The sequence below is a fragment of the Rhyacophila brunnea genome, unplaced genomic scaffold, assembly GCF_057557595.1.
Source record: "Rhyacophila brunnea isolate RB1 unplaced genomic scaffold, BYU_Rbru_1.0 scaffold_21, whole genome shotgun sequence".
NCBI classification, from domain to species: domain Eukaryota; kingdom Metazoa; phylum Arthropoda; class Insecta; order Trichoptera; family Rhyacophilidae; genus Rhyacophila; species Rhyacophila brunnea.
The window spans coordinates 9,449,853-9,477,760 of record NW_028232871.1 but is presented as its reverse complement, the minus strand read 5'-3'; the positions used below and the strand labels follow the sequence as shown (position 1 = coordinate 9,477,760).

Sequence of the window (27,908 nt, the reverse complement as noted above, 5' to 3'; positions counted from 1 at the left end):
TTTAAATTTAGAAAATAATGAATTCTATTGTTTTTAGTTTTACAGACATTTTACATACGAGATTGCTAAATATGATACTAAACATAATTTGACCGTGAACAGTAAACTACAGCGTCTATAATAACAAACCATAATTCAAATCTGTAATTGCTCTCTACTCAGACCAATATGATGTCATTTTACCCGGTCGGCGCACGATATTCCGGAACTTACGCATGGCGAAAACTATTAGCACGGTTTAAGTTGTTTTTTAATGGCTTTAGTTCATACTAAGCTTTGGGTTCATTTTAAGTAAACTAAATATATTGCCCGGGCGCAAATGATTTCAGCGAGGATGACGTATACGGTGCATAGTGACTGTATTATCGCCTATTGACAATATGGGCACATCGATTTATGGTTTGCATTACAATAAGTGCGCGATAATATTAAGCACATATGAAGAAAAAATATGATTTACAATGTTGAACAATGTTTTATAGCAATGCAAGCAGTGCAGTGCACTTGTATGATGTTAGACCAGCCGCCGCTGATTGGAGTCATGAGAGGATGATAAAACGTACTGTATAATGAGGCGACATTTTGGCACTGCCTAGGGACGTCATTTTGTCTAGGGACGTCACTGCAGGCACATCTCGAAAGCCTGAACTCTCCGTGACCTGCATACCATAGAAAATAATTGAGAGAACATAAAAACTAACTACATGCAGTCTCAGCAGGTTCGAGGCTGAGTTGGAGAAAGTGCACGAGGCCTCTATGTATGGATATTGAAAAAAAAAACAATACACATTTTGACGGATTCATATTTATACAAAGACGACTTCCTTTCTACAAACTAGGGTAACATGGGAGCATATATTATAAAATATGCTTGTGCCGTGTAAAATTCTAACTTGTATCCATTAAATTACGGTCAATGTATTAATCTAAAAAGCTACATGTACAACTAAACTAAACTCGTGAAAATTGCAAAACAGTAAAATACTAGCAGGTTTTATTAGTTTAACAGAATTGTTTTGAACCGTATATCTCATGATGCTGTTGTGACTTTGAATGTGCTTTAAAGCTTTTTAAAGCGAGTTGCCGAATAGCTTATTGGAAATACATCATAAGTTTACCGAGCTTTCTATAATTCAACATCATTGGCAATAATAACTCTTTTATTTTATTAATATTATATTATCATAACATTCTTGTTGCGAAATGAAAATGCAAGATTATAATGCCACATCTTTGCGATAAAGTCTGCATATTATTCAAACTTAAATCTCAAAGGCACTTTACATACTTATTTTTCGATCGTTATACGGTACTTTAATATATACATAATAAATACGCTAATAGGTGTTTAAAGTGATTCTGTCAACATAAAAAGTCGTGCAATGTAAGCAGGGAACTCAGAAGTAATGGCTACTGAAATACCTAATGGGTAAGGAGTGGCAGGTAAAGAATCCGGGATAAACTTAAACACGTGTCAATAATACGTCATACGTCGAATACTGACAACTGCTCTCGGTTTATGCATTGACGCTAATTTAATATTGGTGTAATACACACATTATTGCACGTGCATAATACGTGTTTCATTTTCGTAGGATACTCGAACATTCAAAACCCTGCATCAAAATGTAGCGTATTGAATATAGCCTATCGGAATTCTATTTATTATCTGTTCTGTGAATGTAAGGTTCATCAGTTATTTAGGCATTAACTACTGTCGATTGGAGATACAATAAATATTCTGTCAGAAGGCACCTTTCTCATGATAATAGTAATGACTCTTAAATAATACTATATCTGACATCTGGAAACGCATATGGCATTCTAAGATATCAAAACTGCAACCACACCGTGTATTTAGTGAGTACCTAAGTAGTGTTTACGGTTTCCGATTAATCTCGTCAATCAAATTCTATTTCGGTGTGATAATGTTTGCGCGTTCGATCGCAGGAAATTTCGCGGGAAAAATGGCAAGATGGCGTCGGCGCGGCAACACGAGATGGCTGCCATAAATGGATTCCCGCCAAGTGAGCCCGGCGGTGGGCGGAACGCCAGCCAACAAGATGCTGAGACGCGGATCGCCCGTTGTCTACGACGCTCACTTTAACACATCGCCAGCGTGCATGATAAGCTACTGCATAATAATATGCTGCTACATTTGCAGATGGTGGAAGGCGAGATGCAATAATAAATTTGCGTTTTAAGTTTTCTAAATCAGTGCTCCGCAACCTTTTCCCACCCACGGCACACCAAAGGTCTTCCCAGAATTCCGCGGCACACCACACTTAAAACAATTTATACACCAAAACATGGACCCCACATCCTGAAGGGGGACCCCAGGCCAAGATCTTTGGCGGGCCCCCCTTCCTGTAGCTAAGGTTGAAGAGCGTGATACTCTAAAATAGCATTTTTAAAATAGTGTTCGAGGTAAAATTAATGGTATTGATTTTATGTTTAGCAATTTTTCGAATGGTTATATTATATTAATATAATTACGGTTAGTTGTCGGTAAGGAATAATTATTTGTCGAGTATTGTCACAATAATAATAAATTGTATCCTACAATAAGATTTTTTTGAATATTAATATTAGCGTAGTAAAATAGGCGCCGCAGGCGACTTTTTTGACTTGAAAATGGGAGCTGAACTGCGATAGTTTTGTCGGAAATCCGAGGATATTTTTTATTAACCGAAATCCAGAAAATAACCAATGGAACATCGGCGAAGTTCAGTTTTAGCGTCCCGTCATTTATCAATTCAACAAATTCCTCTCGAATTTATAGGAAAAGCACTTCTATAGAATTTTCGGCATTGGTTGCAAAAGGGTTTCGTATCCAGTCGCATTGATTGTATGAAAGTACTGATGAAATTTCTTTTCCAGCAAAGTTAAATGTTTTTGAGATTGATTGCTTGTTTTCAATGGTGGTCTGGTAGTTCCTTTGGAACATTTGTAGAGATCCTTGTCTTAACTCCTTCTGCCAATTTTCGAGTTTATTTTTGAATTCTGCTAATTTATCAGACCACGTCAATATATTTTCATTCAGATCTTGCATTGTCTTATTAAGTTCATGCAGTTGCTAAAATATATTACCAGCCATGTACGCAAATTTGGCTATTGCACCGCGGCACACCTAGCATCGTCTCACGGCACACCGGTTGCGGAGCACTGATCTAAATGACCAGCACAAGTAGGGGTTAGTTAAGCGTCGATGACATTGAGCTACTTTACAAGCTGCCTGTCGGCGAGTTTAAAAGTGGGTGAGTCAGCTAGTGCGATTGTGATGATGACACGCAAAACTTTCCACTCGCTCAGAAGCCAACAAGCTAGCGAGTTGAAACCGTCATTTTTGGTACTATTTTGACAGGACGTATTTAGTAGTTTTTTACCGGGAGGTCACCACTATCGCTCTACTGCGCAGACTCAGATCGGCCCACACGGTAGAGTGTAGCGTGTAAAGTAGCCCGGCTCTCAACTTTTCTCGGTAGATTGCTTACAATCTGCTTGTTAGCTAGTTCGATGATGACACTGGGCGAATTTACAGGAATACTGTAAATAAGTACCTCAATGTCAAACCCATTTGCTGCGGACCTTTTAATTAATATTTAATTACCACATTTAAATAACACGCTAATTTTATCGAATGGCCACCTGATGGGCAACGCACCAGTTGCATTGGACGCAGCGAATTACGACAAATTTTAACTAATGGCTCTTATAATAGGTACTCTCTGAAGCGCTTTCTAAATTGAGCTAATATTGGCTATTGTATTTTAAATCAAAGTAGGTATTACTTTAATTACTAACCCATATCACGGATGACTCCAAGATATTTTACTGTTGTAGCCAGTGACGTCCCTAGACAAAATGCCGCCCCATTTTTCAGTATTTTTTATCATCCTTTCACGACACCAATATCTAAGAAATGTGTTGTGTAGATACATTAAGTAGTAAAGTATATACCACTAAATCTAATTGCGCCATAGGTGATTGTCTTATCGTATTTGAAAACACATTTATGTGAAATGTGTATAAATATATTAGATTTATCAAAATTTACAAAATAACATAGTTAGGATTATTGCCTCTTTTAACCAAGGTGTCCAAAGTTGCACCCGGCAGATTGGTAATCAGCGGATAAACTGAGCCAATATAAGTCAAAAACTCTTCGTCTATCAACATTTTCAGATGCCCCTCTCTGATAACCAGACTAAACGGTCATACAACTGTCCTAAGTCGGCTCTCACATAGAAAATCGCCTCATGTGCCGCACAGCCATAAATCAAACCTTCCGAGAATGGTGATCCAGTGTTGCTTGTGAAGACCACGCACATCTACCTAGCGACAGTCACGCGTTGCCTTCGAAATGTATAGATCAGTGGTCTTCAAACTTTGTCGACTCACGGAACCCTTAGAAATATAAATTTTTTTCGGGGAACCCCATCCCATCCTTAGAAAATATATTTTTTAATAATTAAATTTTTTACACACTTTGCCGAAGTCTAGGTCTATTTGTCGATTTTTTTGACACGCGGAACCCCCAGAGAGGAGCCGAGGAGCTCTGGGGTTCCGCGGACAACAAGTTTGAAGACCACTGGTATAGATATTTGAATGCGGAGATAGGCGAGCCGGTATAGGAATGACCAGTTCGTAGGTGTTTGTATATGACCTGGCGTCTTCAGGCCAGGAAGTTAGTCTCGCTTGTAAACCATCATATAGGTCAGGGTTGGCGAACCTTTTTACGTACGCATGCCAAAATTTCCCAACTATCATTTTTCAACTGTCTGACGTGCCGAGCAGTTTTCCATGGAGAAAAAAAAAGATTTTTAAGAATTATATTTAAAAACTATGATATTCTAGATATCACTCATAGAACATAGCACACATAGAGCTTTCTCACTTTTCTAGTTACGCCATACATTTCGGTCCACCAATTTTGAAGCTGTCTGTCAGTATTACTACTTAAAGCTCCACCAAGTTTTTGTTTCTTACTCGGTACAGCCATTTTTGTAAGTAAAATAAAATTGTTTTTTACTGTATTACTTAGTATGGTTCTTTACGCACAAATTGGCAGCAGAATTTCTCCAATCAGTTGAGGCATTATCTCGCTACAGTGGTCTCAAGCATCGTAAATCGATCAAAAGATCTCCCGCCGCCTGATGCGTTTACTGCGATAATAGATGTGACGCATAAAGCCGTCCTATTTAATTATATATTTACATTAAACGTAATGCTTGTTCTTGAAGAGTATTTACCTGCTATTTTTTATACAATGTAATATGTCATTTATTATTATTATAGGTATATTTTCTCTCTTCAAAATCAAACATTGGCGTGTCATGCAAAATCATCTCGCGTGCCATAGGTTCACTACCTCTGATATAGGTCATAAGATATAGCAATGGGCTATTAGCATAGCTAAGTTGATCATTCAAGATAGGTAAGATCTGCAACTATGCTCTATTTATCTAATATTTCTTGGTAGAACAATTTATAATCACCCGCGTGAAGTAATTTTGCACCTTTTTCAATGTCAAACGTATGTAAATGGTTCGCAAATGTTGATGTATCCTTCTCCAATCTTTGGGCTGATAAGTATTCTGCAATTCTAAAATTTACGTTCCTCGTAATTTTACCCACGTCAGTGTGTATTTTGCCATTTGGTGAGTGTACACAGTGCCTGAAGATGCATAAAAAACGACTCAAATTGAATACATAGCATAAAACTTAAATCAATTCTTCTTTGTGTGCCATATCCGTTATCAGACGTCGGCGATGAATTTGGCCATTTGGCCCCTGTCCATCGCTGCTCTGAATAGGGATGGAGTGCTGAGCTCAAACCAGTCCCTGAGGTTTTTGAGCCAGTTAAATCCATTAGAATTTCAAATTCCATCCACTATCTTCGGTCGATAGTATTAATAATTTGAATAATAATTTATCGAGGAATTAATCGATGGAGTTAGCAATGTGTTAGTTTAGTTGAGCGGCGGCATGGCTTGAAACGCAGTGACGCAGGCGCGGCTGAACTAAATGTATATTGATAACTAGTGGTAAATATTCACGGCCACATCGTAACTAATAATAGCGCAAAGATTCTTTCTAAGCTTCGGCAACACATCTACAAGTCGGCCGATGTTTATCGTTATAAACTCTTGCATCACTAGTAAAATTGCGAACGCTAAAAAAATCAAAACTGAGACAAAGACTGATCAAGGGTTTTCATATTATCGTCTCCTGATGATCCTCCTTCTCGATAAGTATTTATTCTCATAAGGCCTTCCGCTTAGGGAATCCAATCCCGAGTCAAAATTTCGATTCCGGGATTGGCATTTTTTTCGATAGTTAATATTATTGAAGTTATACTTCTTTTGGGGCGAGAGTGATATTGAGAGCTGCGCGCGGACACCGTTACAACAGTATGAAAATAGCTGCGAATCTGTATACAAACACAAGTTTGACAGTAGAAAAATCTTTTCCGAAAAAAGTAAGACACCCGGCAGAAATCGACCTGCGTCTCTTGGGTATCGCGCCCTGTGCATTACCACTGTGCTTCGAAAACGATTTTTTCTATTGGCTATAGTGTTTTTAGAATTCTGTATGTTCAATAATTAGAATGGTACATTCTTAAATCTTATGAATTATTCGTTGAATAAAAGAAATAGTTAATTAAACATTATTAGCAAGTTCAAGTAAGTTGCAACAGAAAATATTGGAGAGATCCGTAACGTCGGTTAGTAATAAAAGTAATAAATACTTTAATTTTCTACAGTAACTCAATTTGGAGAGCACTAATGAGCAGGTATTAATAAAAGCCAATAGTTAAAATTTGTCGCAATTAAGCATGGCAGTCGTAGCATAGTGGTAATGCACAGGGCGCGATACTCAAGAGACGCAGATTTGAAGTAAGACTTTTTTCGAAAAAGATTTTTTCTATTGGCTATATTTTCTCATAAGTGTTTTCAGAATTATGTATGTTCAATAATTGGAATGGTACATTCTTAAATTTTACGAATTATTCGTTAAATAAAAGAAATAGTTGATTAAAAACGTATATTTATTTAATTCGACAGTGCAGCGCCCAGTTGTCCCAGTCCCTCAATTTTGACGTACAATATATTTATATACATTACATGCATGTTGTGTTTTAGTAGGAAGTGATTATATGTACAATATCTATGAACTTAACCATCGAATCAACAGTTTTTTCGTAGATGGAATATGTCAAATATTATTATATTGAATTTATCATTAAAAAAAAATACTGAATGCCTTTAAACGTCAGTTCCTCTGTTAATATATCTTGATAGGCATTCGCGGTTGAAAACCGCAGTGCGGTAGTAAAGTGTGATTACCAATAAAGAGGTAGGTACCTATAGGTATGGAAGTGAATACCACAAATTGACGTAAGTGATTAAATTGTCTATTTTGACGCAATAAATTTATCACAATGGAAACTCTAAAAGTTCAAACACATTATGATGCACGTCGCATACTGTCACGCTGTCACGGCGACAAATTTAGTCTATAATTTCGTCATTCCGCATAATATTTTGAACGGGGAATGGGACAACTGGACGCCAGCACAATTGGACGCCGCACTGTCCTAGACACGTAAACAGAACGTAGACGAGGAATTTTAATCAGTTTATATCTACTACTTAGTAGTTTTAATTCATTTTACTGTTAACATAATGTGTTTTTTTATTGCGGATTGAGAATTATCATGCCTAAGGCTTTATATAAGAATAAAAAACTCTTTTTTCGTTGGAACTTAAACATATGCAAGATTAAATCACAATTTACGTGTGCATATTTAAATTCTCACCAACTATTAATTAATCATAATATAATAATTTATTTAAATATATATAATATTAAATACTTTTAGTAAATAAAGTACCTATAAGTACCTAACGTCTATTTATTTTCGAATTGCGTGGCGTCCAGTTGTCCCAGCTCCAAATCGTCCTAGACACTTTTGAACGATCACTATCTCTATAAATTCAATGATGGAGAGTGCTATGTCTAATGTATTAGTATTTTGAATTATTATTCATTGTGCATGCTAATTTTAATTAATTTAAGCAGTTTCTACGTGTGCGTATGTTAAAATTACTTGCGATATTATATTCATAGATTATATTTTGAACAGAAACCAACCTGCAGACCATAGATAATAGACAACATTCTTATATAAAATACATAGTGCCAATCGCTAAAAACAAAAAACACGCGATTTTGACATAGTCGAAAATATGTAGGCATGTAGAAAATGATAATAAAACGTTCATTGAGTCATGCGGGTGTCGATGTAGCGCGGATAGCGTGAGGTTAACTCATTGTGTTGTCCTAGTGATTTCGGCAGATTTTGCTAACTGACAATGTTCGTTTAAAGGTTCAAAATGAGCTACGGGATGGAAGCATCAGTCTGATAACATTTTAAATAAGTACTAAGAAAAACGACATTAAGTACATACGTTTTATCCCGTAACGGCAGTTTACTGGGACGTCACGTGATAGTACGCGACGTGTATCTTAATATACTAGAAGCTTAAGACGATTGTTTTTTTATGGCTGAATGTTTCCGGAAATTGTTTAAGTATGTAAATATTTAAAAATATAATATAATAAAAATTTGATTTGGGTATTTCCTGTCATGAATCATATCTTATATTCAGCAACTACTGTATTGTGGTAATTCAAATAATTAATTTAGTTTAAAAAAGTGTTCCGATGAAATCAGTCAACTAATTGCATATTATCATTCTAACGTTTTATAAAAATGTTTTCCATTTAATTTCATCATTGACATAACATAATCAAAATCAGTCATAGATAATAAAATTACGTCTTACTGTCAGTTTGAAAATTAACATAAGGTAAGAAAGACATTATTATTAATAATATACATAAAAAAATATTATGGCCTCATATTTATACTCTCATTCATTATAGACGTACACATATTTTTATGTTATTTATGTTGTATGGCTGCTAAATTATTATGAATAACAATTATTAAGCGGAGTTGGAAATAGTAAAAAAATTACCAAAATAAATTAGTTCAAACGGCTTAAAAATGCTTTATCTTCTTAATAGATAATACAAACCGTTTGTTCACTTTTATTGAGCTTTTTATTTCGGATTATTTAATAAAGATATTCGGAAAAATTATTGAGCGCTCCGATTCATAAAGTTTTCCATTTCGAGCGCAGGTTCTTTTTTTGTGTAAAACACACGAAAATTGTTAAAATATGATTTGTTTTTATTTATTTTTCAGATTTGACATTCTTTCAAAACAACACCATGGCACTTACTACTGGTATTCATTTAATGGCATTAATTTTTGTTAATATCGCAATGAACCACGCCTATAAACACAATTGTTTTGTAGAAACAAACGACACGGCCTGTGAACTTAGTCGTTTCAAGATTTGTGGAGATTTTTATGCATGTGATTTGGTTTTAAAGTTAAACTCGTCGCCCAAAAGAATAAAATTATGTATAAAGAAGAAAGGATTTTATTCTCTTCTGGAGGAAATACGTTCATGTTAAACACGGATAGTAGTAAAGTGGACAGAGTGAATGCAGTTATCCCACCTTTGGGTGAAATTTTTGATAAAAAAGGAAATTCATACTTCAGTGCTGACGGGACGTCATATGTAGTGGAAAAAGACTCTGGAAAAGAAATAGAAATTGTTACTACTGGAGCGTATAGTTACAATCAACATGCCATTGATATTGAAGGTAATAAATTGTTTATTCTGTCTTTTGAATCTGACGTTGATTCAAATAATAGAACTGGAAAAATATTCGCTATTACCACAGATCCTCTAACTGTTGTGGATGGCAAAGTACGCGCTGCAGAAGTTGAAGGTATTGGCGATCGAATTACGGCATTAGCTGCCCAACGCGGACTTGACTCTCTGCTACTTGGAACTAAAGACGAAAACGGAGGTAAACTAATACGGTTGACACGTCAAAAGTTTGACCCTTGCTCTCAAAGTGAATCAAATAAGGTGACGATTCAGAATATTATCAAAGAGATGGAGAAAAAGGTATTGAAAGTTGTCGAGCAAGCCATCGCTGGGCCTGCATTACTACATGCCACTCGAGCAGCTGATTCACATTCAGAGAGTGAAACCAAATTTCTTTTCAGAGATAACCAGAGACTCAAACGTAATTTAGAATTGACGACAGAAAAGTTACAAATGATTACAAAAAAACTAACGGTATCGTCGAGAAGGCCGCCAAAAGACGACACGATTAGTGGCCGAGAGACACGCCCAAAAATCAGCCAGGGCAACGATGATCGTATATTTTCATTTTTAGAGGAGGGGTATGTAAAAGACACTTTACCAGGACCTGGATGCGTGTCTCCGCACGAAGTAATGCGTCTCATTGCTGAAAATAAGGAATTAAAAGACATCAAATTTGGATCACAACGGAAATTGACGTCTCTCATTGGCGAGATTAATGAAATCATTAATATTACTTCATCTGACAGTAAAAATACCAATTAATTTTATACAATGTTAAGGTTAAGAGTAGTATTACAATAGTAGTGATACTAGAACTATTTAACGAAAAATGCAATTTGATAAAATGTACTAATAATCGAGTTGCCCAGAGTTATAACTCGCCCACAAACTCCAAAAATCGAGTTTTGAGATAATCGCAAAAAACCACCAGAGCACTGTTTTTTTGTAATTAGAATAAAAGTATTGAACTCTCTTGTATCTTAATGAGTGAGGGAGTCGATTTACATTTTTTTAAAAATATACCTATAAGTATAATACTCCCAAAGCGTCAATTACATTGAGCTTCTTTTCGAGCTGTTTGTTGGCGAATTTATAATCTGCCTGTAAAGTCGCCCAGTGTAATCATCAAACAAGCTAACAAGCAGGTTGTAAACACTCTACCGAGAAAAGTTGAAAGCCGGTCAACTTTACACGCTACACGCCGGCGTGTGGGCTTACTGCGTCTGCGTAGTGGAGCGCAGTAGCAACCTCCCGGTAAAAAATCGAACTATGTTCTGTCAAAATAGTCGCTGGCTTGTAGCTTCTCAGCGAATGGAAAGTTTTGTGTGTAATCATCAAATCGCAGTAGCTGAATCGCCCGCTTTTAAATTCACCAACAAACAGCTCGTAAAGAAGCTCAATGTAATTGACGCTTAAGGCTGCAGACACACAGAACACTATGAGAAATAGAGCTCCCTGATTGGTTAGAAAGGTCTTGGTGGCAGAACTCATATTATTCATTGAAAAATGTGAGTTAGCAGTCAACTTGTTGGTTGGTTTAAAGTGACTTTTGATACTCAATTATTTTTCGTTATATAGATTAATGCCTTTAGAATCACTTGGTATATTTAAGGTGACGCATCAGTGAAACGCCAAATAATTTTCAACTGTACGCGCGACGAAATTTTGTACTCGCTTCCCATTCATTGAGAGAACGTCGAGTCAGACATACGTCACTTTGCTGCGTGATGGCGACGGGCCAATTAATTCTAAAATCGTGTAAAGATGACTAAAAACGTTACCCATTTACTTTAAAAAGAAAACATGTCAATGAATATATTATTATTGTTACTAATAGAATAATAAACAGAACATAAAATGGACGTATGTTGGATTTATATGAGAAATAATATTTCGTTTGACAGGCGTCTTTTGCACCCGCGACCCGCAATCCGCACATCGCCTAGCAACGATCTTTTTAGACCGTGCCTCAACTAATGCATGGCCTAAAAAATAACAAAAATGCAAAATGTGAGCTATGACTCTAGGCGACACAACAGTGTTTTAATTAATGAATACCTACGTACATATCAGAAAGATAATTAAATTGTCACTGTAGGTATAGTTTTAATGATCAATGTGTTTTTATTAGACTTATATTTTCTGAACAAAGTAGGTACGAGTACATTAATTTACTACGTGTGAATTTGTCAAACAATGGCAAAAAGAAACACTTTATAATATAAGAACCAAATAAGGTACGAGTATGATAAGAAAAAAGTAATGAATGAGTGCCAACTCTAGAACTTTCGTAGATAAGCAATATGTTTTATTTAAAAAAATAAACGTACGATTAAAAAAGAAAACCCTATAAAATGTCCATTCCTTAAAGATTTTCATCTTTTTGACATATTATTTTATATTTATGTTTAATACTTATATGTTTACAATGTACCTAGTATCTCTTGAATGTTTAAAGGAGATATTTGGTTAGTTGAGGTGCTAAGGATTGAACGAATACTAATGCACCTGTGACCAAGTTTAATAAAATGATTCAAAGTTTAATATGTGATTGTAAATTCTGTATACTTATTTTCAACATTAAGTGGGGACATGCTAGTCGAAGGTCAAAATTGAGTTTTTATTTTATTTTCAAACCATGATCCTGGAAACTCCTTAAACGTTGTAGATAATCTATTTATATAATTTTGAAGCCTTATTATCCTTTATAGTTATTTTAAACATTTGATGACTGCATAAAGTATTTTTGTTACATAAAATAGTTTATGTTTTTTTAATAGTTCATGGTTTAAGTTTATTTAATAGTTCATGGTTTGAAAATATAATAAAAACTCAATTTTGACCTACGACGAGCACGTGGGCCGTTAACAAGTGTTATTCTTAATTGACGCATTATTACTATTTTATGAAAATAATTGTTTTTTGTGCTTAGCCCAAAATATTAGAATTAAGTTCGTTTGTATGAAAATGATAACAACGTTTGTACACAGGGGTAGCGATTCCAATCCCGGGATCCCGCACTATTTTCGATACCTATGAATCCCGGGATTAGTAAACATAATCCCGAAGTTTTCGGGATTGATTTTTTTATCAATTTTTATGGAAAATAAAATAAAAACGAAAATATAACAGAAAAAATACTTTAAATTGAATAAATAAAAAAAAAGAAAATTATTATAATATATAAAGTGTAGACTCAACTTTATGCTTAAATTAGTATAATGCCATAAAATATGAAATGTAATATGAAGACACAATAATCCTTGCCGAAAAAAATCAAATACTGATGTTATTATTCTTAATTTTTTGTCATTAATAAAGATTACACTAATTGACTATTAAAATAATGTAATAAAATAACAATACAGCTGAATTCAACACTCGATTCTATTTTTAGTTTGTTACTTCGATCTACCGCAACTATTTTTAATTGGCGTAACATCCGGAGGGTTAATGCATTTGTCATTAATAAAAACGTTATTTATTATTAATATATCTCCTTTTAAAATAATAAGAACATTTGAAATTTTAAAATATGCCTGCCAAAATTAGATCCAGATCAAATTACGAAACACTAGATGCTTTCGTATTAATTCGGGCATATTCAGTTTATTTTTTTATATTGTATTGCCAACACAATATGTTATCTTAAATAAATAAAACTGTTTTACTTTCACATTATTATTTATATTAGAATATTATTTACTCCATTAAACCTATGTATTTCCAAGATTGAACAATATTAAACAAATGACGTAAATAGTATAAATAATTTCACTAGATTTATTTTTGACCGATTTTATCAACGTTATTTGTACATATAAAAATTAAATATTAAGTAAGTATTGGAAAAAAATGCCAATCCCGGGACCAGTCCCGGGATCCCGGGATCAAGATTTTGATTCGGGATTAGATTCCCTACACAGGAGTATAATATGTACTTATTTTGCTAGTGTTAAGCACTAAAATGCTTATAACTTTTTAAAATATACATAAAGCGTTACATGCGTTAATACTTTTTCGTGTAGTGAAAATTATTCCTTATTCATTTTTGATTATACATATCTCCCCTTATACTAGTTTAATCTTCGGCTCCGTAATTATTTATAATTAGTATTTTTTATTTCATTTAAAAAACGTTGATTATTTTGAAAATATTGTGTACCTATCTATAACTTCAACCTCTTTTTATTTATACCGAGCTTTGGTATGGTATAATACCTTTAATATTAATTCTTGATAATGGCAAAGTTTACTTGGTACAATTAAAGAAATTTTTCATATACCTAGTTATGATGGCTCTTGCAGCAATGTCAGTCTAATTTTGATACAATATCATCTAGATTGCCTATATGAGGAATTTGATGTTTTAACGAGCCCGGCGCGGTGAGACTTGGTGCTTAACTCAAAACGAGGAAAATAAATTAGCTGTCTTCGAGCGCAAAATACTCCGAAAAATCTTTGGACTACGTTAGAAAATGGGAACTACAGAATAAAAATTAACCACGAGTTGGAAGAGCTGATTGAACAGCAAACAATCATAAGATACTGTAAGTCCCAAAGACTACGATGGAGAGAATGCCTGAAGTTAGAGCGCCAAGGATCATGACGAATTGGCTACCCCAACGGAATAGACCTAGAGGCCGTCCAAGAAGGAGATGGGCTGACGCCGTAGAAGTGGACTGGCTTCATATAGAAAGACCCGGTAACTGGAGAAGTCTGGTAAGAGACCGGAGTGAGTGGAGAGCGGTCGTGGAGGAGGCCAAATCCCACCCCGGGATGTAGCGTCGTGGAAGAAGAACTAGCCCAGCGCATCTATTCTATACACAAGACTGCTATCGGCCGCTGTCGAGGGTAGTTTTTCATATTTTTATATTGAAATATTATAATTTTTACAAAAATTAGTTGTAATTGTTACAATAAGTGCTATGTTTTAACAGCACCTCTCTTGGATGTGCTAACTTTTAGAAAGAGATAGACAGTTTTGACCGTTTAGACGGCAAATTTATTATAACAATTATAATACCTTAATACAAACATAAAATACACTACCCTCGATAACCGCCGATAGTGGCCGATAGTGGCCGATAGCAGTCATATGTATAGAATAGATGCCCTGGTGCCGTGTACAGGTCGATAACAAGGACATTAGGGTTTACTCTTTGCGAGCTAAACTCTTGAATAATCTATAGACTTTGTAGGGACAATGTATGTGTTATTATGATTCCTTGTCTAATCCCATCTTATAAATTAACATAAAAGCATGACCAAGTAAAATATATTAATACGTAGGTATTGATCATAAAAGTTTATTAGGTACCTATTGTAAACAATAATATGTTCATGTCAAAATTGAGAAACAGTTGTTATACCTACCAGTTTTTTTTAAATTAACATTTTTTCTACAAATCTATTATCTTCAATTTTTTTAACATTATTTATAGTTAAATATATTCGGTAAATTTTCCATTGGAGTTTGTGATTGACTCGTTCGGTTTCGTTGTCTGCTAACATAATATATTATATTTTATTAACGTTTATTATATTATTATCTCAAGGTCAAATCAAATCAAATCTTTCCGATATCTATTACATAAATTATTTTTTGACTATCGATAAGTAGGCTAAACACAATGGAGAAATGCACCGATTTGATTTGATTTTTTCCCCAAATCAATACGATAGACAACGGCTGGACCCAGACACGTGCGAGTCTTGTATCTGACCTTGCCACTCTACCGCTGCTATTAGACTAACATATATATATATATATTCCAAATTTATATATATGATATATTCCATATTTATATATAGTATTTATATATATTTAGCTAGAGGCCCAATGGCGGTAGTGTATTATTTAGTAGGTAATACAAGTGAAACAATCGCACAGGCTTTGAAAAAATTGCATAAATATATTGTGTCCTCACCGGGAATTGAATTCGGAGCTCCCGGATGATGGGGCAGCGCCTTACGCACTGCACCACTAGAGCTTTAAATTACTTATCCACGATTGTCATTACCACTATCAAGGTGTATCTATGTAGGTACATAAATCCTACATTTTTTGTAGAATTTAGGTTAAACTTAAGATTGCTATTGGAAATAACAATTTTAATCATTTCTAATACCAATGTCGTTCCATTAAAACTGACAGTGAAAATAATTATAATTTATTTTATTTTATTCCTTGCTTGACTTTATTGAACTTACTATCCTGTAGGTTAAACATTTTTATAGTCACTGTATTCTATTGCAGTGTTTTTCAACCTTTATATTAATGTAGCGCACATCGGAACACATAAACATTATTAAATAATAAAAAAATTGCATTGAAATAATAACACATATCTATTTTTAACTGATTATAGTTTTAGAAAAAAAATGATTGCCATATACTGGTTGCAGATTGGTAAACGCTGCACTATTCAAATTCATTTTTTTCTCCTCAATATAGTGAACATTACAAATGATCAATTTAAGACATCCACAACATGACATTTAGAAACAAAGAAATATTAAAACAGTAGATATTAAATAAAAAGAAACATATCAGTATTTAAGTTATTAAACAGTAAAAAAGTGTAAATACAAAAAAATAAAAATAATTTTAAATACTAGGAAGTACATGAGCTAAGCAGACCCTATTTTAGTAATTTATAAAACAATTCCCACCTATAAATACTCATCCTCGCACATGTGGAATAATATGTCAATATCCGAAGTGATTTGGTTGAACATGGTTATTTCCCTCCCAATAGGTATTACCAATGGTAGGTTAGTTCTGCACCTTGGGAGAACAAACAAATGATGCTCCCGATTTCTAAGATAGTTATCAGGGACACACAGGTCAATACTACCAAAATGGCCTCATTTTCACCACGTATAAGTCGGAAAACATACGTGGCCAAATATAAATATCGTCTAGTAAGTGTTTAAGGCCATGCATTAGTTGAGGCACGGTCTAAAAAGATCGTCGCTAGGCGATGCGCGGATTGCGGGTGGCGGGTGAAAATGACGCCTGTCAAACGAAATATTAATTGTCATATAAATCCAACATACGTCCATTTTATGTTCTGTTTATTGTTCTATTAGTAACAATAATAATATATTCATTGACATGTTTTCTTTTTAAAGTAAATGGGTAACGTTTTTAGTCATCTTTACACGATTTTAGAATTAATTGACCCGTCGCCATCACGCAGCAAAGTGACGTGTTCCTGGGTCAACATTCTCTCAGTGAATGGCAGCGAGTCCAAAATTTCGTCGCGCGTACAGTTGAAAATTATTTGGCGTTTCACTGATGCGTCACCTTAAGCTACAACACAAACACGCCCTCCAAACCAAACCCGCCCCGCACCACACTCGGTCTTAATCGAGCTTATTACGAGGCACTACGTTTGATGTGAAGCATCTGTACAGTTGTTTACGCCTGGTAATGTCCCAGGAGCAGTTACCCGAGACTAAGGTCGCCACGCTCTCAAGTGAGCTTTGACTGAGTTTACTGATTTTACTCTGATTCAAAGTGCCTGGGAGAGAAAAGGCACAAGGAAAACAACAAAAAAGAATGGAATTTAATAAATATAATAGAAAAAACGAAGCTAATCATACGGACAGCAAAAATTATTTTAAGCAGTATGTAAGCATACCTAACAGGAAGCCAATTGGATAAATCCACGGATAGTATCCATACATATAATCACGCACACTCTAGTGCATGACAACCAAGGTCTTGGGAAGTTACTCCTGGGACACTTTTGGCACACATTTGAAGAGCGCCTAACGTTCATTACGCCATGGTATACGCCTACACAACGGTTGTGGAGAAGTGGCGGGTGGTGGAGGGAAAAGCAAGTATCATTACAACTTCAAGTAAAGTGCTTTATATTTCTTGATAATATTAGTAATTCTATTTCTACTACTATTTCTATTTATCTACCTATTGCATATTTGTTTCATTAGTTCTATTATATAATTTTGGACACCTTTTTTACATACTGTATTATGGCGTATTGACCAATCGCTGCTATGTCAGAATACTGTTTTTTTCTGATTCTATGAACTATGACCTTAACCATAATCTTTTTCAAAAACGCGAACCAGTTTTGGGATGGCAAATTTAAACATAAAAAAAGTGAAGATATTAATATAGAACGTCTTTATTCCAAAATCACTCAACCCAAAATTAAAATTGACGTATTGAAATACATTGTGTTGTCTTAAACATCGAGGTAAAATTAAATTCGGTATGCGAACGTGCTTAGTTACCAAAGAAGTATATTATATTCATACAGTGGCGTTTTTAGGCAAAATACTGCCCTAAAATGCCACCCATTTCCATTAAAGGCTCACATGCGCCACGTAGGTCAAAATGGAGATTTTATAGTATTTTCAGAGCATAAGCCTGGACATTCCTTAAACAAATAAATCTAAAAAATCGTAACAATACTGCACATGGATGTACTGAAATACGACTATATTCTAAACCTTTAGATCGAGAGGTTTAAAAGAATACTATTTTATGTAATGAAAATACTTTATGCAGTCATCAAATGTTTGAAATAAATATAAGGGATAATAAGGCTTCAAAAATTTTATCAATAGATTATCTACAACGTTTAAGGAATGTCCAGGGTTATGCTCTGAAAATACCATAAAAATCCATTTTGACCTACGTGGCGCATGTGGGCCGTTAATGTCTCAAATTCGATGTAAATTTACATTATGTTATGAACAAAAATCTTAAAGTATTATTTTATCTACACATGAATTAATTCTATTGTTGAGTTTGTTAAATAGCATTACCTATGTTATCTAATAACATATTATATTCTGTTAATTTTCAATTAAAGTTTGCAATTGATTCGTAGTTTTGGAGAATTTATAACATTTTACGATTTACATGACATTATTATTTAGATTATGATTTTCGTATCTTTATAATTGGTAAACATAATATTATTATTTCAAGATCGAGTTTATTTCATTAAAAAATCATTGTGATAAAATTGTGGGTTGGATGATTCTGTGTAACCAAGTTCAATTATATTATTGCAGCGGTTTTTAGCCAGTGGTGTGCGTACCAATAATAGTCTATATTTTAAATGTTAGGTTGCCTTAATTTGAGTAAATAACATCTAGTGGGTAGAGTAAATTAAAACGTAATAATTACAAGATAAAAAGAATTTTTTATATACAACGTTTTTTAAATATTCTGTTGAATCATATAAACTTGACTTGACTAGCTTAAACGATCAAAAAATTTTGTACTTGATAGAAATAATATTGAAATGTCATTTTTACATTCATATTGATTTCCATAGTAACACACGTATATATTAATAATTTAGTTGCTAGGACCCCAGACCCCTCTAGCAACCAATAATAGTGGATTGGATTACGGATTTCTTCCGAAATAACTTTTCATACAAAACAGAATAAACTGAAAATGAATTTAATTCTACTTAAAGATGGCTAAAAGTATTCAAAAAAATGCATTGGCATCGTGTTCTGATACATTCTAAAAGTTTCAAATGTTTAGCTAGTCGGGAAGTAGAAGAAGGAGGTCGAAAAAGGTTGGCAGATAACTTAAAGAGGGACACAGAGAGGATGAATGTGATCAAATGAAGATAAAGAAAAAGCAATTGTTGTATAGTCGGCCATGGACCCGAATGGACTACAGCACCAGGTAATATAATAATTTAGACTACCAATTTGTAGACAAGACATATTGTGAATGTTCATCTTTTATTTTATTAATAATACACAAGATAACGTAGCATTTGTAATTGGAGACAAATAATTTAATGACCTAAAAATATACCAATTATGATTATATTTTTGAATTAAGATTCACACGATTGTGGCCAATGTTCTTTATCAATTAAGCAATATGTACTATACTCTACTAAATTTAAAACTATGCGTCCGAGGATCTATCAAATTCCGTTAATACTTACTTGATTCCTAGATGGTATCAGGATCTCTTCAACTTTCCACTCGATACACGTCACATTTTCTAATATGTATGTTTCTGATGTCATCACATGACAATTATGTTTGTTGTTGGTAGGTACTTACCTAGATTTGAATTGTAATATTGGTGGATCACCAATAACAGCATTTGTGTAAAAGTTGAGTACCTCTGTACTATTACAATATTAGGTAAATATTCATTGATAATTAAATTTCTCGTTTCTAGCATCACAGTGACCTTGCTTGGAGTGATGCAAGATTTAAAATTAGTTCCTTTGATATAACTTCTTTTATAATCAGCTTGTCGATTCTTATATATTGATTTTCTCATCTCTGACTTTTACCACCTCTTTCGTATGACTAATTTACTAGTTTCACTTTTCGGACCATATGCATTATTGACCTTTGATTTTAAATATTTTTTTTTCGTTATTCAGTGTCCGTGATAGTGTTGCGTGAGACGTCATAGGTTTAGCATCAACATTTTGAAAAAATAATATTATTGTTTTTTGGAAACTAACATTGTATTTTTTAGGCAGATGTGAAATATAATGCCAAACCAAAATTAAATTAGAAAAGTTGATAAACGATTATGGATCGTATTTAAAGGTAAATAAATTTATGTATAATATTCTATCGAAGAGCTAAAATCTGTGTGTGTGAAGAAAAGAGATATCTAAAATATTAATAAATGAGATAAATATAACAAATATATCATGACTCATATAATATGTGTGTGTAAAGGAAAGAAGAGATAAGTTGAATTTACTCAGTTCTCTTGAAAAGTAGTGATTTTAGACATACGTGTAGTTATAAATAAAATAGTACAGTGTCGCTGTGTTTTTAAAGTCTTCATCAGCCCCTCCCCACTTTCTAGATACAATTTTTAACGCTTTGATGGTAAAAATATTTAAATTATTGGCTTCCTTTGAAGTAGCTCAATATCTTAAAACATACCCTTAGGACAGGGTGGGGCAAACTTTTTGGATGGAGGGCCAAATTCAAGAATTGAATCGCAAGTTAAATACCATTTTTAGATATACACTATTTATTATCACGAAAAATAAACATTACAAAAAAATAATGAGAAGAATGAAACTATTGTACATTTTTTTTTAAATTCAGGCAGTACCGTCCCGTGGGGGTAGGCAGATTGAGCGTCGCTTGGGGGCGGCAGTTACCCCAAGGGCGGCAAATCGAGGATAATCATTAGGTATATATGGAAATAGCCATCTAAACTAAGTAATAACAGACATATCTTTCCATTAAAACGTTCATCTCACTGGTTGGAAACAAAACGTATTAATTACTATAAAAGTTGTAATAGGACTATAATGTTTTGTTGGGTTCGCGATGTCTAGTTTACTTCCGTTTTCCTTGGACATCACGTCCTTGGTGAACACCAATACCACATGCAGATTTGCGAATTATAGGTATCTAGGTACATAATTACTCAATTTTGTGTAAAATGTTTGCTAGTCAATCGCGAGTTTTGGAAGTTGCCAGGCGTATTTTTAAATGTATCTGAAACCGTGGACTCGCAATACCTATTAATTGTCTATTGAAGCAGGGTTGGCATTTAGTGGTATACATTTTGTTAGTAATTGGAGTCATGAAAGGATGATAAAAATATTGAATAAAAAAATGTGGCGGCATTTTCTTTAGAGACGTCACTGAATTCAGGTGTTAATTGTGTAGTTGATATTATCAAAACTGCTTGTAAATGGGCATCGGAGATATTTGATCGTAAAGAATTTTTATTGAGGTTCATGATCGAAAATATTTGTTCACATATATAGGTTGATCCAAAAATAATGAACATTTTTCTTGCATAAAAAGTTGGTCGAATTTTTCTGAATTAAGGGCATTGTAAAATTTGGAGATTTCTTCACGACGATGCGATTCTCTTAAATCAGTGTCACACAGCAGATCAATAATCTCAAGTTGTAGCTATGTCGGTACACTATCAATATCTATTGAAAATGGATCGCGTACCTACTATTGCTAAACAAATTTTAATCTATTGTTAATATTTTTTAAAAAAATATAAAAAAGTTATTCGTAATCAGAAGTACAATTAATGATGGCGGGCCGCAAAAAAATACCCAGCGGGCCGCAGTTTGCCCCTCCCTGCCTTAGGATATGCTTATTCATAATACCGGATTTTATGCTATTCTACAAAAATTCACAATTATTCGTTGTATCTTCCAAGTTCTGTGTAATATACGGATATTGTTATTAGGTGACGTGTTGTAATATTGATTTGATATAATATTATGCTAGCCGCAGTGGCACACTCAAGATTTAATATTGGAGGGGGCCCAAGTAGGAGAATGTTAATTAGTCCCATAGGCTATTTTTCTTCTTCATATAAATATTTTTAGATATTTTCACAATACACGGCGGTATATTTGTACAGTATCTCCCAGTTTTTATTAAATTGGAGGCATAACGGCAGTAACTGTTCAGCGTGTCATCAGCGACTGGCGGATTGGAAGTGACTAACAGCGACCATGCTGGACATGTGCGCCTAGTATGCTAAAACATTACTCAAATATTATCGGGTGTCCTACTCGCTTGGTCTAGAGAGCTACAATATTTATGCCGAATTCCACTGAAAAAAAATATTCTTTTGATTTACACCACCACCAACTAGTGGGTGTAGTCGTTCTTTTCGCCGAATGTTTATCGTCGATTTTTGTTTTTTTAATATTGAGATTCCAAAATATCAATTGAAAATGGACAAAAAAAAGTATTAGTGCATTTAACTTATACACAAACCTACTCAACACAACATAGCCTAATTTCTCGTTTATCGGTTTTTTGTCTATTGCACTCGGTGTACATACACCATGGCCCCCACATCCTGAAACGGGCCCTCAGGCTAGTGAATTATCGGTGATTTTTAATACATCTACTTTAATAATGGAGCTGTCAAGTATCGATACATAATAATCAGAAAGTATATTGCACAATTATATAATTTAAAATGTTCATGGCCATGAAGTATAATAGTGCCACAGGCGACTTTTTTACTATTAAAGCTAATTTATGATGTGTGTTTATCTCACTTATCTGGTCAACCCGACACGCCGGCCCTCCCACAGCCCGGGCCCCCAGGCTAGAGCCCTGTCAGTCCTCCCCAGCCATGACCTACACCACTTCGGAATTCGGGTGGACACCAAGAATTTTTTGACAGTTCCATTAAGGATTGGGTTTCTTAAAAATCCCGACATTAGTGTTTCGAAATTTTTGTGTTAGAAATTAAAATCTAAGAAATTTTTCTAAAAACGGTGCTGGAGAATTACAAATCATTTTTTTGCCTTGTTTTATTTGCCTAAGCCCAAGGTATAGTTTATTGGATTTCAATTTCAATGTTTAAAATCATTCTGATAATTTTCATCTTTGGGGGGTGCCAAGGCTAGCCGTAAAGGACAAGTGGCAAGTTATGAATTTGAGCATCTGAGTTAAAACGTAGTTAAAATAAATAATTCACATTAATCATAGACAGATCGATACGTGAGAGAGGGAAACGGAAAGTGAAAGACGTGTATTTGAGTCTCACTCTGTTTCTTTTTTTTTTATAGAATTTATTCTAATATGTACCTACGTTTCTAAAGATTTTCATTTTTTTTATTGTTATTACTAGTTTTATAATTATTTTGATCAATGAAATGTGGGTTGATGAGTTTTATCGAATTCATTGGACGGCTTTTTGAAAAATTCATAGGTACCTACTGTTATTTTAATTTTCAAAAGATCGATCAAAAAAAAAGTATTAAACATGAAATCCTTCTTTAAAATTGTAAGCAAGTTACAACACAAAAATATCTTGGAGAAATCCGTGACGTCGGCTAGTAATTAAAGTAATAGATAGGTACTTACTTTGATTTCAAATACAATAGTCGATTGCCAATCGTAGCTCAATTTGGGAAGCGCTTCAGAGAGTATTGTAAGCGCCAATAGTTAAAATTTGTCGTAATTCGTATGAGAGCTTTAGCATAGTGGTCTATGCGCGGTGGGCGCGATACCTGGAGAGATGCAGGTTTGATTCCTGCGGGTTGCCTTACTTTAAAAAAATCTATTGGTTATAAATACATTTTTTCGGAAGTGTTAAAAGTGTGCCAAAATTATGTATGAAATCCTTCTTGTTTATATCGAATCAACCTCCAGTATTGTGACCACGCCGAAGCTTGATTTAGTATAAATAAAATCGTATTGATTAACAAAAAAAAACTTAATAATAATACTTACGTACGAGTATAATATCTGTGAATTTTATTCAATTTCATCTTTCGTATTCTGTGTTTAGTAACATTATTAAATATCATAAGTAAGAAAATTAATAATTTATTTTTTATTTTAGATTGTCCACCACTAAGTTCATCGCTTCACAATGGAATTGATAAAAGTAGTCATCTTTGGAATTTTATACAATGTGCTTATTTCAAATGCAGCCAGCACTGAGAAAGACAAACCACTAATATACAATTGCTTTCATGAAGACAATGAAAAAAAATGCGAAGACACCCGTATTCAAATTTCTGAAAATTTTTATCTTTGTGATCTGGTAGTCAAGTTGGATTCACCGCCAAAGCGAATAGGTCATAAGGATGGAATAATTCTTTTTTCATCAAAAGGAAGAACATTCAAAGTCAATAGTACACTTCAAGCTGAACCTGCCGGGATACTCATTCCTATGGGAGACACAAATGACCAGAACGGAAATATGTACTACGATGGAGATGGGACAACATATGCTGTGGATAAGAACTCTGGAAAAGAAATTGAAATCATCACAACTGGAGAACACGGCATTAATCAACATACTATAGATGTCAAAGGAAAAAAGCTTTTTATATTAGCATTTGATTCAGGACGCGCCAAGTATCTGTCAGGAAGACTATTTTCAATTTCTACAGATCCATTAAGCACAGTAAATGGAAAAGCAAAAGCCGAAATAGTTAATGGTGTGAGTGGTAGTATTACTTCCTTTGCAGTTGACAAGGATCGTGATTTTCTTTTACTCGGTATGGTGGAAGACCTTCGCGGAAAATTGGTCAGACTGAAAAGAGTAAGGTTTGATCCGTGCTCGAAAAAAGAATCTACCAAAATATCAGTGCTAAGTTTCATTATGGATATCGGCGACAAAATTATTGAATTAATAGAAAAGTCTCCTGAGGACAGTGAAGTTCAACTTAGATTCGACGTCGAAGAAAACATAAAGACTCTTACTAGGCAGAATTCACAATTGAAACACGAATTAAAATTGACTAAAGAGAAACTTGGGCAAATGTATTCACACAAAATCCCAAACAGACTACCTCCATATAGTCGACCTCAATATAGTTCTTCGCACTTTGGACAATCGTCTCCGCCGTATATTCCTGTTCCATATCCAAAGTCTTCGACCTTCAGACCATCTGGTTATTCTCACAATAGAAACTCTAATTCGCCGCCAGCATCTAGTGGTGGTAGTTTTTCAAGCAGTGGTGGTTTTTCGGGTATTGGTTCAGGAAGTTTTTCAGGTGGTCATTCAGGAGGGTTTTCAGGGAGTAGACCGGGATATATTGGAGGTAGTCAATTAGGAGGGTATTCAGGTAGTAGTCCGGGACATTTTGGAGGTAGTCAGTCAGGAGGGTTTTCAGATGGTTCTTACGAAATGCCAGGCAGCTCAAACCCTGACAATTTTCGCATGCCGTATTCCTGTATCCCACGAGACGAACTTGAAGATCTTTACGCAAAAGTGGAGGAATCCAACCAACGAGAAATGGACACCCGGGCAACGGTCTCCGAGGTTTTGGATGATTTAGAAGGACCGGCAATGAATGAGGATGATACAGATGACTCCACGACGTAGTTTGAAGTGGGTCACAAGGATCTCTAAATTTGAAAAAATATAGCAGTATTTCTCAATATTTTTTATGTCACGGCACACTTTTCAAATTATAATTTTTTTCCGGCACACTGAAGAATATTAAATTTGAATGCTTCGCCCGCCAGGGGGTATCAAGCGGAAAAATACGAAGCATGCAATTTAAGACAATTAATTATTGATACAAATTATAATAAACTAAAATTCTACTAAGTAAAGAGTCAATTAATAATTTATTGTGTTTTAATAAATCAATACGTATCGAAAAGCGTTAAAGAGAAAAATATTATTTATTTGAAATCAAAAATAAGCTTTAAATTTAAATAATTGAAATATTGATTAAATATTGATGTTGACATTTTAACATTTTTGATAGGGGGAATTAAAATGTTATAAAAAACTTACCTTAAAAGAACTAACTTATTTTTGCACTAAGCGTATTTTTGTTTTTATTTAATTTCATTAGTTTTTCTATTACATTTTAACTCCCCCCTTTCAAAAATATTAAATGTCAAATACGAAGTGTCAATTTATAAGCATCGATATTTCTTTAAAAATAAATTATCATTAAAATTTAGTTTTTTAAGTTATGAATGTATTAAGTATATATTTATTTGAAAAATTATTGATTTTCATAAAAAATAAAAAAAAATGTATAATTTGAAATCCTTCTTAGTTATATAAACAAGGATAAGATATACAAAACAACATTGTTATTTAGGCAATATGTTATGTTATTCAATCACGCTACGTGGTACTAGCTAGGGTTTGCAATACCAAAAGGATATATCAATACCGGTATTTCGGTATTTATCTTTAAATACCGATATTCGTTAAAACATTAGAAAAACGAAATGCCTATTAATAAATATAGTTATTAAAATCTATTTGAAACATTATTTTATTGCAACCTAAAGTACCTATCTACATTTACTATGTTGACCTTAATATATATGAAATGTATAGGTCATAACATTGTAGAACTGTTGATTTTCAAAAATAAAATATCCGAGTGTTGGAATATCTCTATACAATTATTACAAAATAGTACGTAATGAAAAATTAACATTACGCTGATTTTCGGAAAACATAAACGTGTATGTTTTCTTAATACCAAAATACCGGTATTTTGGATTTTTGAAACCGGTATTTCGGTATCAATAAATAATTGAATACCGGTTATGTATTCCTAGTACTAACGGTATAAGCCAGTAACAGCTATATTATTATCATTAAATAAATTTATAATTTATGAACAAGGTACAAATGCCTACGTTTATTAGATAGGTTAAGATAACGAAATAAATTTTGTAGTTTTCAAATAACATTATAATATGTTTAATTATAATGAACAAAATAACGCACACGTAATGGTTCTCAATATGTTATATAGACATTGGTGAAATAAATAAAAACTGTATATTATCGTATTCTAACACGTACAATTATTTTTTTTTCGTAAAAAATACAATGCTGCCACTTATTAGAACATTTAAAAAAAATACCTTAACTGAAAATATCATTTTTATCCTTATACTCATAGTACCTATCTATGATAGTCACATGATAGATATTACATTTAACATGTTATAAATACTTATACTGAAGGTCAAAATTCATTACCTACTTATTAAAAAAGATTCTCCAAAGCTATTATTAAACTACTAGACACAAGATTGTCATATTATTAACAACATTATATTTCATTGAGTTATAATATCTTCAGCTATTATTTTACATAATATTCATATTATTAAGAATGGCATTTCAAAAATTCTGAATAATGACAATGAATTGGATGTTAACGTGACGTTATATAACGCCTACATAATATATTATGTTAATGAGTTTTTTTATTATTTTAACATTTTCCTTGCATACATATTCAGCATTGCTCGAGTCAAAAGTAACATTATATTGTTTTTTATCGGTTGAAATCAAGGATGTCAAAAAACACTTACCTTTGCGACAAATTCAGTTCTTGAGATTTCTGAGATGCAGAATCTGGTTACATGGGTAATCCAATTCCTAGGTTTGGTTATTATAAAATATAATAATTCCCTTTTACATAATAATGTAATCTAGGTTTCTATCAAACTTGTTGAATTTACATTTAATTTTGCTTATATATCAAGTCTTATTATTACTGGCTGTTATCCCAGCTAAGAAAATCCCAGTTCCAAATATTGTCCTCCAAAGAAAAGTTCACCCTTTATTGAGATGTTCGGATTGAGTTTTCTTCTTCTATTCATTATGTTATGAGAGACTCCAATATCAACTGTGTGCCAGTCCGAGCCTCA

General features: G+C 33.6%; 2 protein-coding genes across 2 annotated transcripts; both read left to right on the top strand.

Moving 5' to 3' along the window:
- Nucleotides 1-8,711: 8,711 nt before the first annotated feature.
- Nucleotides 8,712-12,083, top strand: LOC147070666 (uncharacterized). The gene is made up of 2 exons (XM_085948867.1): nt 8,712-8,876; nt 9,278-12,083. Exon 2 carries the CDS (start codon nt 9,498-9,500, stop codon nt 10,518-10,520), a length of 1,023 nt encoding a protein of 340 aa, XP_085804993.1. The 5' UTR covers nt 8,712-8,876; nt 9,278-9,497; the 3' UTR covers nt 10,521-12,083.
- An 8,085-nt stretch (nt 12,084-20,168) lies between these two features.
- LOC147070665 (uncharacterized) lies at nt 20,169-26,242 on the top strand. The gene is made up of 2 exons (XM_085948782.1): nt 20,169-20,342; nt 24,100-26,242. The coding sequence occupies exon 2, from the start codon at nt 24,130-24,132 to the stop codon at nt 25,591-25,593; it is 1,464 nt and encodes a 487-aa protein (XP_085804908.1). The 5' UTR covers nt 20,169-20,342; nt 24,100-24,129; the 3' UTR covers nt 25,594-26,242.
- Nucleotides 26,243-27,908: the final 1,666 nt, after the last annotated feature.

Coding starts and splice junctions, on each gene's coding strand:
- LOC147070666 (XM_085948867.1), top strand. CDS start 9,498: ATGTATAAAGAAGAAAGGATTTTATTCTCTTCTGGAGGAAATACGTTC.
- LOC147070665 (XM_085948782.1), top strand. CDS start 24,130: ATGGAATTGATAAAAGTAGTCATCTTTGGAATTTTATACAATGTGCTT.